At 39.9% G+C, this 16,653-nt stretch overlaps 1 protein-coding gene across 1 annotated transcript in view; it reads left to right on the top strand.

Annotated features, from left to right (window-relative positions):
• CLIC4 (chloride intracellular channel 4) overlaps positions 1 to 16,653 on the top strand; it is a 99,120-nt gene that overhangs the window by 73,975 nt on the left and 8,492 nt on the right. Inside the window, exon 5 of the mRNA XM_023219624.2 lies at positions 10,536 to 10,642. Coding sequence (XP_023075392.1) covers positions 10,536 to 10,642 — 107 coding nt within the window. The remainder of the gene's footprint in view (positions 1 to 10,535; positions 10,643 to 16,653) is intronic.

Below are 16,653 nucleotides of genomic sequence, written 5' to 3'. Positions count from 1 at the left end.
GAATCGCTCGAACCCACGAGGTGGAGGTTGTAGTGAGCCGAGATTGTGCCACTGCATTCCAGCCTGGGTGACAAAAGCAAAACTCCGTTTCAAAAAAAAAAAAAAAAGGCCGGGCGCGGTGGCTCAAGCCTGTAATCCCAGCACTTTGGGAGGCCGAGACGGGTGAATCACGAGGTCAGGAGATCGAGACCATCCTGGCTAACACGGTGAAACCCCGTCTCTACTAAAAAAATACAAAAAACTAGCCGGGCGGGGTGGCAGGCGCCTGTGGTCCCAGCTACTCCGGAGGCTGAGGCAGGAGAATGGCGTGAACCCGGGAGACGGAGCTTGCAGTGAGCCGAGATCCGGCCACTGCACTCCAGCCTGGGCGACAGAGCGAGACTCCGTCTCAAAAAAAAAAAAAAAAAAAAAAAAAAAAAAATCATTGTTGACAAATGCTAATGGTTATCTGAGCCTTCAGCAAGTCAATCTTTTTGCCAATGAGGGTCTTGCCTTGATGTTGCTGGCCACTGACTGATCAGAATGGTGGTTGCTGGTTGGGGTGGCTGTGGCAGTTTCTTAAAGTAGACGACAATGAATTTTTCTACATTGATGGACTCTTCCTTTCATGAAAGATTTCTCTATAGTATGCAATACTGTTTGATAGCATTTAAAAAAATTTTAAATAAATATTCTTTGCCTGAGGATAATCTCAAGAGGTCCTGAGAACATGCGCCCCTGTTTGATAGTGTTTTACCCACAGTAGAACCTTTTTCAAAATTAGAATCCATCTTCTGAAACCCTCCTGCTGTTTGAACAACTAAGTTGATGTAATATTCTAAATTCCTTGTCATTTCATCAATGTTCTTAGCATCTTCACTAGGCATAGATTCTATCTCAAGAGACCATTTTCTTTGCTCATTCATAAGAAGCAACTCCTCATCCTTTCAAATTTTATTATGAAGGTAGAACAATTCGATTACATTTTCAGGCTCCACTTCTAATTCTAGTTCTCTTGCTATTTTCAACACGTATGTAGTTCCTCCCTCCACTGACATCTTGAACCTGTGAATGTCATCCATGAGGGTTAGAATCCACTTCCTCCAAACTCCTGTTAATGTTGCTATTTTGACCTCCTCCCATGAATCATGACTATTCGTTTTTTTTTTTTTTTGGACGGCGTTTTTGTTCTTATCGCCCAGGCTGGAGTGCAGTGGTGCGACCTTGGCTCACCGCAACCTCCGCCTCCCAGGTTCAAGCGATTCTTCTGCCTCAGCCTTCCGAGTAGCTGGGATTACAGGTGCCTGCCGCTACACCCAGCTAATTTCTTTGTAATTTTTAGTAGAGATGGGGTTTTGCCATTTTGGCCAGGCTGGTCTTGAACTCTTGGCCTCAGGTGATCCGCCTATCTCGGCCTCCCAAAGTGCTGGGATTACAGGTGTGAGCCACCAGGCCTGGCCAGATGTTCTTAATTGCATCTAGAATGGTAAATCCTTTCCAGGTCAGTTTGCTTTGCTCAGATCCATCAGAAGAATCACTTTCTATGGCCTTTTGAAATGTGTTTATTAAATAATAAGACTTGAAAGTCAAAATTACTCCTTAATTTATGGACTGCAGAATGGATGCTGTGTTAGCAGGCATGAAAACAACCATGATCTCCTTGTATATCGCTATCAGAGTTCTGGGGTGACTAGTGCATTGTCAGTGAGTGGCAATATTTAGAAAGGAATCTTTTTTTCCTGGGCAGTGGCTCTCAACAGTGGGCTTAAAATATTTAGTAAACCACACTGTGAACAGATGGATGTGCCATTATCCAGGTTTTTTTTTTTTAATTGTTCCATTTATAGAGCATGTGCAGAGTAGCTTCAGTGTAATTCTTAAGGGTTCTGCAGATTTTGGAATGGAAGATGAGCATGGGTTTCAACCTAATGTCAGCAGCTGCATTAGACTCTAACAGAGTCAGCCTGTCCTTTGAAGATTTGAAACCAGACGTTGAGTTTTCCTCTGTAGCTATGAAAATCATAGATGACATCTTCTTTCAACAGAAGGTTTTGTCTGCATTAAAAATCTGTTTAGTGTAGCCACCTTCATCAATGATCTATCTAGAAGATCAATTCTAGGTAGATCATTGATCATTTATTTCTACTTTCCCAGAAGTCTTAACCTTCCTTTCATCCCTAGTAAAGTATCTCCGCCCAATATTAAGAAAACCATATCTTGATTTCCTCCAGGCCATGCATATAATTAGAATGCCAATAAATCAAAGCTAGGATATTTGTGAATATAAATTGAAGCTTTATATCTCTTAATAGAGTACTATTATGAACATGCATTCAACTTAGTGGAAATAACTTTTTTTTTGAGACAGGGTTTCACTCTTGTTGCTCAGGCTGGAGTGCAATGGTGCAATCTTGGCTCACTGCAACCTCTGCCTCTCAGGTTCGAGAGATTCTCCTGCCTCAGCCTCCTAAGTAGCTGGAATTACAGGTGTCCACCACCATGCCCAGCTACTTTTTTGTATTTTTAATAGAAACGGGATTTCACCATTTGGCCAGGCTGGTCTTGAACTCCTGACCTCAGGTGATTAACCCGCCTCGGCCTCCCAGAGTGCTGGGATTGCAGGCATGAGCCACCGTGCCTGGCCATACTTTTTTTTTTTTTGAGATGGAGTCTCACTCTGTCGCCCAGGCTGGAGTATAGTGGCACAATCTCGGCTCACTGCAACCTCCGCCTCCTGGGTTCAGGCGATTCTCCTGCCTCAGTCTCTCGAATAGCTGGGATTACAGGCACCTGCCACCACGCCCGGCTAATTTTTTTTGTAGTTTTAGTAGAGACAGGGTTTCACTAAGCTGCTCTTAAACTCCTGACCTTGTGACCTGCCCACCTCGGCCTCCCAAAGTGCTGGGATTATAGGCATGAGCCACCGCGTCCAGCCATACTTTTTTTTTTTTTTTTTTTTTTTAAGAAAAAAAAAAAAAAGACAATGTGTTGTACTGTCACTCAGGGGCTGGAGTGCAGTAGTGCTGTCTTGGCTCACTGCAGCCTTGAACTCCTAGGCTCCTGCATAGGATGATCCTCCTGCCTCAGCCTTCCAAATAGGTGGGACCACAGGCATGCACCACTATGACCCACTTCTGGATCCCTTTTTTTTTGAGACATGGTCTTGCTCTGTTGCCCAGGCTGGAGTGCAGTGGTGCGATTATGGCTCACTGCCCCCCGCCTTGACCTCCTAGGCTCGAGCAATTCCCCTGAGGAGCTGGGAGTACAGATGTGTGCCACCATGCCCAGCTAAGTTTTTAAAAATTTTTGTAGAGATGGGGTCTTGCTGTGTTACCCAGGTTGGTCTCAAACTCATGGGCTCAATCAATCCTCCTGCATCAGTCTCCCAAATTGCTGGGATTACAGATGTAAGCTGTCATGCCTGGCTCGTTTTTAGTCTTAAAAGTGTCAGCTCTGAGATAAGTTCCATATTTGCCAACTTGCTCTCAGACACTAATTGAAAATGATCTTCTATCTAGAAGATCAATTCTAGATAGATCATTGATGAAGGTAGATCTGATTTTCTAGATAGATCATCTGATGAAGGTGATGAAGGAAGATCTAGATAGATCAGCTAGATCTTCTAGATAACTGGCTGCATGCAGCTTCTGCATAAGCATTTGCTGCTTCGTGTTTTACTTTTATGTTACGAAGATGGCCTCTTTACTTAAACCTCACCAACCCACCTCTGCTACCTTCAAACTTTGCTTCTGTAGCTTTGTCACCTCTCTCTGCCTTGACAGAACTGAAGCAAGTTAGGGCCTTGCTCTGGATTAGGCTTTGGCTTAAGGGAATGCTGTGGCTGGTTTGATTATCTGGACCACTCAAACTTTGTCCCTATTATCGTCTCCACTAAATGATGGGGTTCTACCACGTTGGCCAGGCTGGTCTCGAAATCCTGACCTCAAGGTATCCGCCCACCTCAGACTCTCAAAGTGCTGTGATTACAGGTGTGAGCCACTGCACCTGGCCCAGTTACTCAGTATTGATCCATTCATTTATTTATTGATTTATTCATTCTGCAAAGGGTTAATGGACTACAAAGCACTGTGAATATATTAGTAAATAAAACACAGTTCTTGCCCTCAAGTACAGTCAAATATGGGTGGACAGGTGGTTATGGTGGTGGGACCGGAAAGTGAATGGAATCAGGAAAGGCTTTAGAGAAGAAACAGCACTTGAACTGTCTTAATTTAAAAAAATAAAAAGATGTTCAGCAGTTGAACAAAGGAGTGACAGGTGTTCCACAGCAGAAGAGTCATTTTAAATACATAGTATAAACATATATATTATACACATACTACACATAAATAGTATGTAATGTATATTATAATTAATAATGTTATACGTGTATTTGGGAGAGTGGCTGAACTGTGATGTGCATGGTTGGGATGGTAGGCAGGAAGGCTGATGAACAACAATGCCTCTGTCTATAACAACTTCTCATCTGTTGTGAGCAGAATTGCTCTCTGGTTAACAATCTTGTGCTAAGCCAAAGATTTTATTTTCTTAATTCTTTTTTCTACTAAAATTCTAAAAGCCTATCCTCTACTATCCTTCCTGCCCTTCTAAGAGCCTGGAGCTTCTTTTTATCTCTACCTTCCCAGGAGTCCTAACCTTCCTTTCATCCCTAGTAAAGTATCTCCAGACCAACATTAAGAAAACTATATCTTCATTTTTCCTCCAGGCCATGCATATAATTAGAATGCCAATAAATCAAAGCTAGGATATTTGTGAATATAAATGAAAGCTTTATATCTCTTAATAGGGTACTATTATGAACATGCATTCAACTTAGTGGAAATAACTTTTTTTTTTTTTTTTTTTTTGAGATGGAGTTTCACTCTTGTTGCCCAGGCTGGAGTGCAATGGTGCAATCTTGGCTCACTACAACCTCTGCCTCTCAGGTTCAAGAGATTCTCCTGCCTCAGCCTCCTAAGTAGCTGGAATTGCAAGTGTCCACCACCACGCCCAGCCGAGTTTTTGTAATTTTAGTAAAGACGAGGTTTCACCATGTGGCCAGGCTGGTCTCGAACTCCTGACCTCAGGTGATTCACCGGCCTCGGCCTCCCAGAGTGCTGGGATTGTAGACATGAGCCACCGCGCCTGGCCATAACTTTTTTTTTTTTTTTTGAGATGGAGTCTCACTCTGTCGCCCAGGCTGGAGTGCTGTGGTGCGATCTCGGCTCACTGCAACCTCCACCTCCTGGGTTCAGGCGATTCTCCTGCTTCAGTCTCTCGAGTAGCTGGGATTACAGGCACCTGCCACCACACCTGGCTAATCTTTTTTTGTAGTTTTAGTGGAGACGGGGTTTCACCATATTGGCCAAGCTGCTCTTGAACTCCTGACTTTGTGACCTGCCCACCTCGGCCTCCCAAAGTGCTGGGATTACAGGCATGAGCCACCGCGCCCAGCCATACTTTAAAAAAAAAACAAAAACAAAAAAACATCAGACAATGTCTTGTACTGTCGCCCAGGCTGGAGTGCAGTAGTGCTGTCTTGGCTCACTGCAGCCTCAAACTCCTAGGCTCCTGTGTAGGATGATCCTCCTGCCTCACCCTTCCAAGTAAGTGGGACCACAGGCAGGCACCACTATGTCCCACTTCTAGATCCCTTTTTGGTCTGTTTTTCTTTTTTGACATGGTGTTGCTCTGTTGCCCGGGCTGGAGTGCAGTGGTGTCATTATGGCTCACCGCAGCCTCGACCTCCTAGACTCGAGCAGTTCCCCTGAGAAGCTGGGAGTACAGATGTGTGCCACCATGCGCCGCTAAGTTTTAAAAATTTTTGTAGAGATGGGGTCTTGCTGTGTTACCCAAGTTGGTCTCAAACTCATGGGCTCAATCAGTCCTCCTGCCTCAGTCTCCCAGATTGCTGGGATTACAGATGTAAGCTGTCATGCCTGGCCCCTTTTTAATCTTAAAAGTGTCAGCTCTGAGATAAGTTCCATATTTGCCAACTTGCTCTCAGACACTAATTGAAAATGATCTTCCTCTTGTGTCACTGTAGATCATTGTATCAATATTAAATTATAAATGGAGAAGCAAGCAGTTTGAATTATTATTCATTCTCTATGAAGGGAACTTTTGTTTTAAAGCATTGTCTGAAGTGCTTATTATATGAATTCTTCCAAGTATTTTTAAGTTTTTAAAATTAGTGTGCTGAGAACATATGTATGACTTTAGTTAAATGGACATTTCCTCATATTCTCTTATATCCTTCAACAACAACAATGAAGACTTTTCGGCTGGGCGTGGTGGCTCATGCCTGTAATCCCAGCACTCTGGGAGACCACAGCGGGTGGATAGCTTGAGCTCAGGAGTTCAAGACCAGCCTGGGCAACATGATGAAACCCAGTCTCTACAAAAAATACAAAAATTAGCTGGGTGTGGTGGCTCATACCTGTAGTCCCAGGTACTGGAGAGCCTGAGGTGGGAGGATTGCTTGGGCCTGGGAGGCAGAGGTTGCAGTGAGCTGAGATCATGCCACTGCATTCCAGCCTATGCAATACAGCAAGACCCTGTCTCAAAAAAAAAAAAAGAAGGAAAAAAAAAAGAATTTTCATTATTCCTTCTCATTTCCCTCTGAGGGAAAGTGACATTAAGAGAAATAGTAGAGTTAATATGGAATATTCTGGATTCTTAGCATTTAATGCCCTGTAAGACATCATAGCTTTAAATTGGACCTTGAAAATAAACATTTTCATATTGCTTTTTTATATAAAAATTCCAGCCCCATTATATTTGAGCATATTCATAGAAACACTGTAACCAGAGATGGTCTTTTTCATTCAGTTTAAATACATGGGAATCTTTGTGTTATAAATGTTCACAACGTGCCAAATCCCCTGTAGGGGTAAAAATTTTTACTACTTCTTTGTTTTTTTGTTTTGTTTTGTTTTGTTTTGTTTTTGTTTAGAGACAGGGTCTCGCTCCTTGCTCTGTCCACCCAGACTGGAATGCAGTGGTGTAATCTTACCTCATGGTAGCCTCCACCTCCCAGGCTCATAATCTTCCTCCCTCAGCCTCTTGAGTAGCTGGGACTACAGGTGCACATCATCAAGCCCAGCTAATGTTTGTATTTTTTTGTAGAGAATTGGTGTCTGAGAACAGGGTCTCGCCATGTTACCCAAGCTGTGGCCTTGAACTCCTGGGCTCAAGCCATCTGCCCGCCTCAGCCTCCCAAAGTGCTGGGATTACGGGCGTGAGCCACCGTGCCTGACCAAGGATTGTTTTTGATGCTGCTTATCCCTCTGCTGTTATTAATAACACTCAAGTGCTAATTATGCATCATGCATTGTGCTTTGTGGGTTATTTTGTGGATTATCTCTGTTAATCCTCACAAAGACTTTGTGAAGAACCTGAAGATGTAATCCAAATAATTTGTCTAAGGTTTCACAGTTAATGGTAGCAGAGCAGGGATACTTTTGAAGCCACATCGATATAACTTCAGAAATCTGTGTTTCATCTGTTCTCTGCTTTCTGCTTCTCATTTTATTGGGTTTGGCTTTTGTGAAAGAGGGAAAATGTTAAGTCTTTAATTGGGATTGTGCTTTAATGAGTACAAAATTGAAAGCTAGCTCAAGTTTAGAGGAAAGGTAGGAGAGAAATCAAAGATAGTTTACTTGACTGTGAGCAAGTGGGACCAAAGGTGGTTATTAAACTTAATTCAATGAATTCTTTTTGTTTGTTTGTTTGTTTTTGTTTTTTTGGAGACAGAACCTTGCTGTGTTGCCCAGGCTGGAGTACAGTGGTGCCTTCTTGGCTCACTGCAACCTCTGCCTCCCAGGTTGAAGCGATTCTCCTGCCTCATCCTTCCGAGTAGCTGGGATTACAGGTGTGCACCACCATGCCCGGCTAATTTTTGTATTTTTAGTAGAGACGGAGTTTCACAATGTTGGCCAGGCTGGTTTGAAACTCCTGACTTCAAGTGATCCGACCGCCTTGGCCTCCCAAAGTGCTGGGATTACAGGTGTGAGCCACAGTGCCCGCCCTTACTTAATTCAATAAATTCTTTGAAAAAGGAGGTGAATCTTAATTCTTCTGATGAATTTTTATTTATTTGTATGCATTGAAACAGCATGTTTGAAGTGGGAATGCCTTCTTTTTAGTGGGCTCTATGGACCCAGAATGTGAAATGCTAATTAATTAGCATAATTTTCATCATGCAGAATTGTTTCTAGGGGATGAGTGGAAGGAGGAAGGGTTTCTGGGTTCACAAGCTGCATTTATTTTCCTTTCCTCTGTTGTGCTATATTGTTCTAGGGCGCACCCAGGGACCATTCTGTCTCACTGCCTTTTCCTTTCAGAACAAGGAGGTCGCAGGTCTTTATTGCTAGTCTTCTTCAGGCTCTGCTTGTAAGACTTTGTTTCTAAATAGGATGAGGAGAAAAGGGAGAAGAATTGTGCAAGCTGGTAGACTGGAATCTAGCATTTCTAATTACATGTTTTTGGCATGTGATGTACTGAGAACTGAGTGGTTTTTTGTGAACACTTCCTGATTGAATCATGACAAATATAAATACAGGCAATTGTCTACTCTAGAGTTGCTTAAAATTGAGAGGCTAATGAAAAGCTCAAATTAAATAACTTTTACTGGTGTATGTAACTATAGGTTTTAAAGTGAACTTTCTCTTCTTGTCCCGGGGAAAGTATTTTTGTGTATATTTTTTAGTTCTTGCTTGAATGAATAAACCACTTTGCTAAAAAACTTTGAAACTTGGATTTTTAACTGAAACAGCCTAGATACTTAGCTAACTTACTGATAAAAGGATAAAATAGGAGGAAGGTAGATAAATTTGGAGGGGCATGCTATAAAATGTTATTAAAGCCTTTTTAAAAAATGAGACATACAGGCTGGGCACGGTGGATCATGAGGTCAGCAGTTTGAGACCAGCCTGACCAACATGGTGAAACCCTGTCTCTACTAAAAATACAAAAAATATTAGCTGGACGTGGTGGCAGGTGCCTGTAATCCCAGCAACTTGGGAGGCTTATGAGAATCGCTTGAAACTGGAAGGAGGAGGTTGCAGTGAGCTGAGATTGTGCCACTGTACTCTAGCCTGGGCAATATGAGCAAAACTCTGTCTCAAAAAAAAAAAAAAAGAGAGAGACGTACAAAAAAGGAATTTACAAGGCTAATCAGCCTTCATTTTTACATTTATACTAGAAAGGAGAAAATGCCTGAGATCTTTGCTAAAAGCATAGAAACATTCTTAGCTAGTCTACCTTTTTTTTTTTTTTTTTCCTGAGACAAAGTCTCACACTCAGGCTTGAATATAAGAGCTGAAACACAACTTGCAACTGAACTAAATTTTGAAAACTATATCCCCTTCGTTTTTAAAGAAAGCTGGCAAGACAATCTGTCCAAATAAATGAGTTGAAATAATTAGTACACTGTAAGGTTTTTTCTAAAGTCTTATTGCACCCAAGTGCATTTTCTAGTGATGTTTTGCAGGACCTTCAAGCTGATTAATCTTCCCTAATATGGGGCTAAGAATCTGAATTCTTCTAGCCCTGACTCCTGGGGCTGACATGAGTCCTGCTAAGGGGAAGATGAATAATTGAGCTTTTTCATATATATTCCAGTTTGAAGAAGAAATATACACAGAGTATGTGTGTTTTGAATCTAAACATGTGAAAAATGTATTTGTGTGTGTGTTTTAGAAAACTGGTGTATTACGTCTATTCTAAAAGTAGAAAAATGTGACAACACAGTAGAACACTTGTCAGCGTGCTTTCTGCCATCTTAGTTTTTTGTTGTTCAGTGCTACCCTCATAAATATTCTAGGGAATGTGTAATATAAGGGAGGTTTTGGGAAATCCCAGGTGTAGGTTTTAAGCGGTTGATCCGCCTCCTACTGTTTTTGTGCTTAACCTGCTATGGATGATCATGATGCTTGACCAGCCTAGGCGCTTTTCCTGCCTTTGGAGTTCTCTGGCTGGTTTAGTGCAGGGCATACTAAGGATCTGGTTGGCACTGCTGTTTGAGAAGGCACGTGAGCTGTGCTGTCTGGTGACTACTGAGCACTTGAAATGTGACTAGTGCAACTGAGGAAGTGAAGTTTTAATTTTATTTGTGATTAATTTAAATTCATATTCGAATAGGTACATGACACTAGTGGCTACTGTATTGGACAATGAAGATAGAGAACATTTCCATCATCACAGAAAGTTCTCTTGGACAGCACTGCTCTAGCAATCTCATTCCAAGACTCCCGTTGGCCTGGCACAAATCTCTGAACAAGTCAACTGTTTCCCCAGCATTCTAATTTATCAGATGGAGGTAGAGTGCACATGCCCTGTGGTTGCCAAGAATATTAATATGTGAACAAAAACATCAGAGCTTTGTCTCCTAAGGAAAAAACACTTTTTAAAAATACCATAGAAAACAAATGATGGTATTTCTTATAGTAATAACTATTAAAAGACGTCTAGTAACTGCTAGCACGGTGGTTTGAGAGAACTTATGCTAATTCATATTTGAAGGATCTATAATCCGTATCACTTTTTCTGTTTAGGTACTTAAAACTTTCACCAAAACACCCAGAATCAAATACTGCTGGAATGGACATCTTTGCCAAATTCTCTGCATATATCAAGAATTCAAGGCCAGAGGCTAATGAAGGTAAAAAACAAAAAATTGAATTAACACTGCAAAAAAAACCCCCAAACAACAACAAGCTGTTATGATGACAGTGATTATAAATGAATACTTTAGAGTCCAGCCATTCCCGTAAGTAATAAAAACTGTCTTTCAGGGTTGGTCAGAAATTGGATGATAAACTGGAATAAGTCCCTATGTTGCTGTTTTTCCATGTTTCTAGCTAGTAGCACAGTATATAGTTAAGTGTGTGATAAAATGCTTCTTGAATGAAGTTGATCTCGTATTATTTTGAGAAGTTACTGTGAGGGGAGCTAGGCAAAGAATTAATGGTGCATCAGAAACAATGGATTGTGTGGTTGTGGTGGTTTAGCATAGATTGGTCGAGCTTAATTTAAATTAAAACTAAATGTTTATTGTTGAGTGCCTGCAGTCTAAAGTCAGTCTGAGGGTTTTGTTGTTGTTGTTGTTTTTGCTAATTACCCTTAAAGAGCAATTTTTGGAGTTGCTCTAAGAGGGAATTAGACATACTATCCTCCCATATTTATCCGCATCTTCAAGCTGGAATTTCATTTTCAAGTCATGTTTTCATGGTGAGAATTGTTTAGGTAGTACAGATAGAATTTTCTTTTATTTATTAAAGGACACTATTTTTATTATCTTATTTGCCAAATGGATATATAGTGTAGGGAGGTCTCTTTGCAAGAGGTTCCATTCAATGAACCTTGTCTTAACTACAGCATTCAGTAATTTCGTTTTCTCTTCTCTTTGGGATGTTAAGCATAGTTCTTCTCTTCTGGGGAAAACTGTGTAGCACATATTAGTGTTTATTTGAAAGTAACCCAATAACAAAAAATGCTAGCTCCTAAAAATATTTATCATAGTTTCAGATAGTTTCCTAGCTTGAGTGGGGTTCTTTTGAGAAGTTTATGTCAGCAAAGGAACAAGAATACCAAAGGGGAAAATATCAGTGCTAGTTAAACAAGAATAAATATCTTATAAAAAAGTGAAATACTTCCTAATTTCCTTATGTTATTTCAGCAGGCAAATTCCCAAGCTATTCAGGCTATTTTTTTATTACTAAATTTTAAAATTGCAGCACTTTATAATAATAGTATTGAATTCCAATGTTTTTTGCTTTTGATTTTTGGCATAATACTGCATGAAATATTTTTCTACAGTGAAGGGAAAAATGTTAGCGCTCAGGTCTGGCTTGTATCTGTTAATAATGTATTGCAGTAGCTGCCATGGTTTGGAAGCAATTTTCTTTAGTAATTGGCTTTTTTTTTCCCCCTGACTAATGTTTCTGTCTAAGCAATTTATACATTAAGTAAGTGGTTATGTTGGAGCCCCTCCTTTCCACAGACAGTGTCTTTTCTGTTCTGCCCTTCCTTCATGCAAACTAACTGTTCTTTTCATAAAATTACCCTTTTATACCCAGATGTTCCTGCTGCATACTTCTTGGAACAATCTTAGTTAAAGTTATGTTTGTATTTTTCCGTGTGGTTTTTTGGGAGTTGGAGTTTGGTTAAATTTCTTCTGACACTTGGTGGGGAGGAGAAAGAAATAAAATGTGTTTGCTTCTGCTTTGAGGGATGAGGATGGGGCGGGGTGGGGGGGAATAAAAAGGTTAGAAAGTGACTCATTTAAGTATAACTTTGTATTCTATTTTTTCCCTATCAATTTGTTACTATCTTAAGTAGCCATCTACTCTTCCTGTCCTCAGAATGCTGTAACCAATAAGAACAAACAACATAATATAATACATGGTACATAATCTAGAAGGCTTTATATTGAATTACCTACTGGAAAATAAAAGTTCCAGTTGCCAAGCAACTTCTCTCCACAGGGACCTGTTGAGGCCATGATACTTTAGAAAACAATATTTCAGATCACTTTGGAACTTAATGGGCCCTCCTTATGTATGTTTGCTGCAGGTCTCACATCTGTTTAGTGCAATCAAAAGGCTTTAGTAATCCTAGGAAATTAGTGATTCACCTTTTTATTTCTCCCAACCCCCACCCAAATGCTGACAATTCACACAGAGATGGACTTGTCATTTTACATGGTGTAAATCAGAGTAGACAAGTCTGATTAGTTTTACCACGTATTAAATATTTTCAAAATCCAATATGTTTAGACAATTTTAAACCTTTTAGGATTTAATTCTAAGTCAGGGATTTGATGCCTGAATGCTACAGTTTTGGGCTAGTGAAACTGAAATAGAAGGACTAGTGGTTAGATTGGAGTACAAAGTAAAACAAGTAAAATGTAAAGAGTAAAGGGAGACACTAATGATAGATAACACATATATAATTGTTTTGGTAACGTGTTCAAGTCGATTGGGAGTAAAAGTTTATGTAACCATTTAGGCATTCAAAGAGAAGTTCATGGGTAATTTCTTTTGTGGGATGTATTAAGTATGACCTGTCCCCAGATCTACGTTTTTTTAAGTTCTGTGGTGGTATTAATTTATGTAATTGGCCAAGGTCCCAACTGTAACTAGTCATTGGTATTTATAATACTCATAAGAGAGAAGTGAACTTAGCGTTGTTGAATGTACTCTGAGGCATATTTCATGATGTCCAAATTCCTATTTTTAGATGGAGGCAAGGAATCTAAAGGTCCTGATTAGTTCCTTTTTATTCAGGATCGTTTCCCTTCTCCTCTCCCCATAACTCCTGCCTTTCTCTCTGGAAAAGTGTTGTAAGTCAGAGGATGGTTGTGCATTATTGTAGCAGTAAGCCTGCACTGTATATTAAATTATCTTTAAATACCCATTACCTCTTTCTGTTTTCCATTGATGTGTAACTTAGCCTTAAAACTTGTTTGTATAAGGTTGCCCTTTATTAAGACGGTGGTAGGTAGCTTATGTATTATGTACATACATTATGTGGTTACTATATCAAAATATAGATCTACCTCTATTTTTAGAAATTCTGCTTTGTATTTTATAATATGGATTTTCATTTAGCCATTTCCATGTTGATAGACATCTAGATTGTCTCAAGTTTTTTTTTTTTTTTTCTTCACTATAATAAACAGTACTGCTGGTGAATGTCCTTGAGCTAGATTCCAAATAGTTCAAGAAGTTTGTGCATTTTAAATTTTGCTCTATTTTGCCAAATTGTTCTCCAAAAGTCTATACCAGTTTATATTCCCACAAACATGAAAGTATTCATTTCCCTACACTTTGGACCCTGGTGTGTGTTAATCTTTCTAATTTTACTGTGTTCTCTTAGACAAAAAAGGGTGTTCTGACTTTCATAATTAATTTTAAACTGATTGTGTTGCTCTGTTACACTTAGTAATGTTTTGAGAGCTTTTGAAATAGCTTCTTAGAGATACCAGCATTACTACATCAGGGTTATTGGAGAATAATAGTGCTACTTACTATCTACCGGCAGGCAGCTGCTTTGTGATGGCTTGCTACTGCCTTCCAGTGGTTAATTTTGGCATTTTCTTTATCTTTACATACTCCTTTGTGATGATTAGTCTTGAAAACTGTATTGTGTTTATTGAATGGTGCTATTTAGTACTTTTTGATAGCTCTGTTTGTATTTGTTTTATTGGTCATACCTTATGTTGATAAATATAATTGTATCAAAGTAATTCGTCATTCTTTGTTTTCATTAATATACCTTTGTTATGACATTCTTAACTATGAAAAATTACTAACACTCTAGTCAGGTATAGCAATTCAACTTCATCAAAAATGCTTTGCTAAGTCCAACATTATAGAAAAAACAGTCATTGTAATGTTATGCTAGACTTTTTAAAATGTATTTAAATGAGACAAGGTTTCGCCACGTTGCCCAGGCTAGTCTTGACCCCCTGGACTCAAGCAGTCCGCCCAGCTTGGTCTCCCAAAGTGCTGAGATTACAGGCATGAACAACTGTGCCTTGCACTGAGGAATACTATGTGTTATAAACCTTGTAAATTTAGGATATTTTATTTATATAATTCAAGAAAAACATTAATTTAGGGAAGGTCCAAGGTTAAACATTTGCTCAAAAACTTTTCAAAACACTCAAATAGCATTTGAGACAATAATTCAATGTTTGAATTCAGGCAACATTATCTTCCCCACGGACTGATTCTATTCATTGTAATCTGGTCAAAGAACTAGTCCTTGTACTCTAATATGTTCTTGTTCTGCATTCACTGCTTTTTTGTTGTTGTTTTTTGTTTGTTTTGTTTAAGAGAGAGTCTTGCTCTGTCGCCCAGGCTGGAGTGCACTGGCATGATCTCGGCTCACTGCAACCTCCACCTCCTGGGTTCAAGTGATTCTCCTGCCTCAGCCTCCTGAGTAGCGGGGACTATAGGTGTGCACCATCATGCCTGGCTAAGTTTTGTATTTTTAGTAGATACGAGGTCTCATCATGTTGGCCAAGCTGGTCTTGAACTGCTGACCTCAGATGATCTACCTTGGCTTCCTGAAGTACTGAGATTACAGGTGTGAACCACCATGCCTGGCCATGCATTCACTGCCTTTAATAAAAAGCATATTAAATCTTGTTTTACAACCTTGAGATTCTGCTCTCTCCTTTTTCTCTTTTCCTTTTAAATATAACCATAAAAAGTGTTTCATCATTTCCTGAAATTCTTACTGACCTAGCTGTTTCTCACATTGTGTTCTCTTGTTAATTTATAAACTACATTTCAGCTAGCTATATGCATTATGCTGGCCTGAATGTAATTAATAAAAGTTTGTTTATTGTTTTGTGTTTTTGATCTTTTAAGTGACTTGTCTCTCTGTCACTTCTGTAGTTTCAGCTGAGCTCTGCTAATGTCTCAACTTCATTTTACTGGGTTCCAGTGCCCTCTGCTGGTTATGTTTCCTCTAAGAAACAAGCTAACTTGATCATGACTATGGCTAGCATTATCGTTTAATAATAAAGTGGGTAGATCTTTGACCGTGTCACTTATCACTTAGGTAACACATTCTAATTTGTTTGATATTTACCTAAGTGAAAAATATTGCTGGGTCAGGCATGGTGGCTCACGCCTGTAATCCCAGCACTTGGGGAGGCCAAGGCAGGTGAATCGCTTGAAGCCAGGAGTTGAAGACCAGCCTGACAAACATGGCATAACCCCATCTCTACTAAAAATACAAAAATCAGCCAGGCATGGTGGCACATGCCTGTAATCCCAGCTACTCAAGAGGCTGAGGTGGGAGTTTCACTTGAAACCAGGAGACGGAGGTTGCAGTGAGCTGAGATTGCACTACTGTACTCCAGCTTGGGCGACAAGAGTGTGAGACTCTGTCTATAAATAAATAAATAAACTAATTAATTTTTAAAAAGTAGAATTAAATACATAACAATAGTAGCATATAGGACAGAAAGGAGGTTAATGGAATTCTAAGGTCTTTGCATTATCCTGGAAGTGGCAACAGTTATAATTAAACTTTAATGAGTCAGGGAAACAAAAACTAGAAAAGGATGTATATTAAGCTAATAGAGGTGGAAATAGAGGAATAATTTTTAAAAATGTAATCCAGGCCGGGCGCGGTGGCTCAAGCCTGTAATCCCAGCACTTTGGGAGGCCGAGACGGGCGGATCACAAGGTCAGGAGATCGAGACCATCCTGGCTAACACAGTGAAACCCCGTCTCTACTAAAAAATACAAAAAACTAGCCGGGCGAGGTGGCGGGCGCCTGTAGTCCCAGCTACTTGGGAGGCTGAGGCAGGAGAATGGCGTAAACCCGGGAGGCGGAGCTTGCAGTGAGCTGAGATCCGGCCACTGCACTCCATCCAGCCTGGGCGACAGAGCGAGACTCCGTCTCAAAAAAAAAAAAAAAAATGTAATCCATAGGAAGGTAGGAGAGAAGAAAAGAACACAGAACAGGTGGACAAATAAGAAGTATATGGCAGATTTTAACTAGAGTTTTTAGTAATGACATTGAATATACATTATTTAAATATTCCAAAGAAAAAACAAAGTTTACCAACTGGATTAAGAACAATGTTGCTTATGTGCAAGACTCTATCTATCTATCTATCTATCTATCTATCTATCTATCTATCTATCT

Source organism: Piliocolobus tephrosceles, chromosome 1, assembly GCF_002776525.5.
Source record: "Piliocolobus tephrosceles isolate RC106 chromosome 1, ASM277652v3, whole genome shotgun sequence".
In the NCBI taxonomy this organism is placed as follows: domain Eukaryota; kingdom Metazoa; phylum Chordata; class Mammalia; order Primates; family Cercopithecidae; genus Piliocolobus; species Piliocolobus tephrosceles.
The sequence above is the reverse complement of the archived record's forward strand: the minus strand, read 5'-3'. Positions and strand labels throughout refer to the sequence as shown.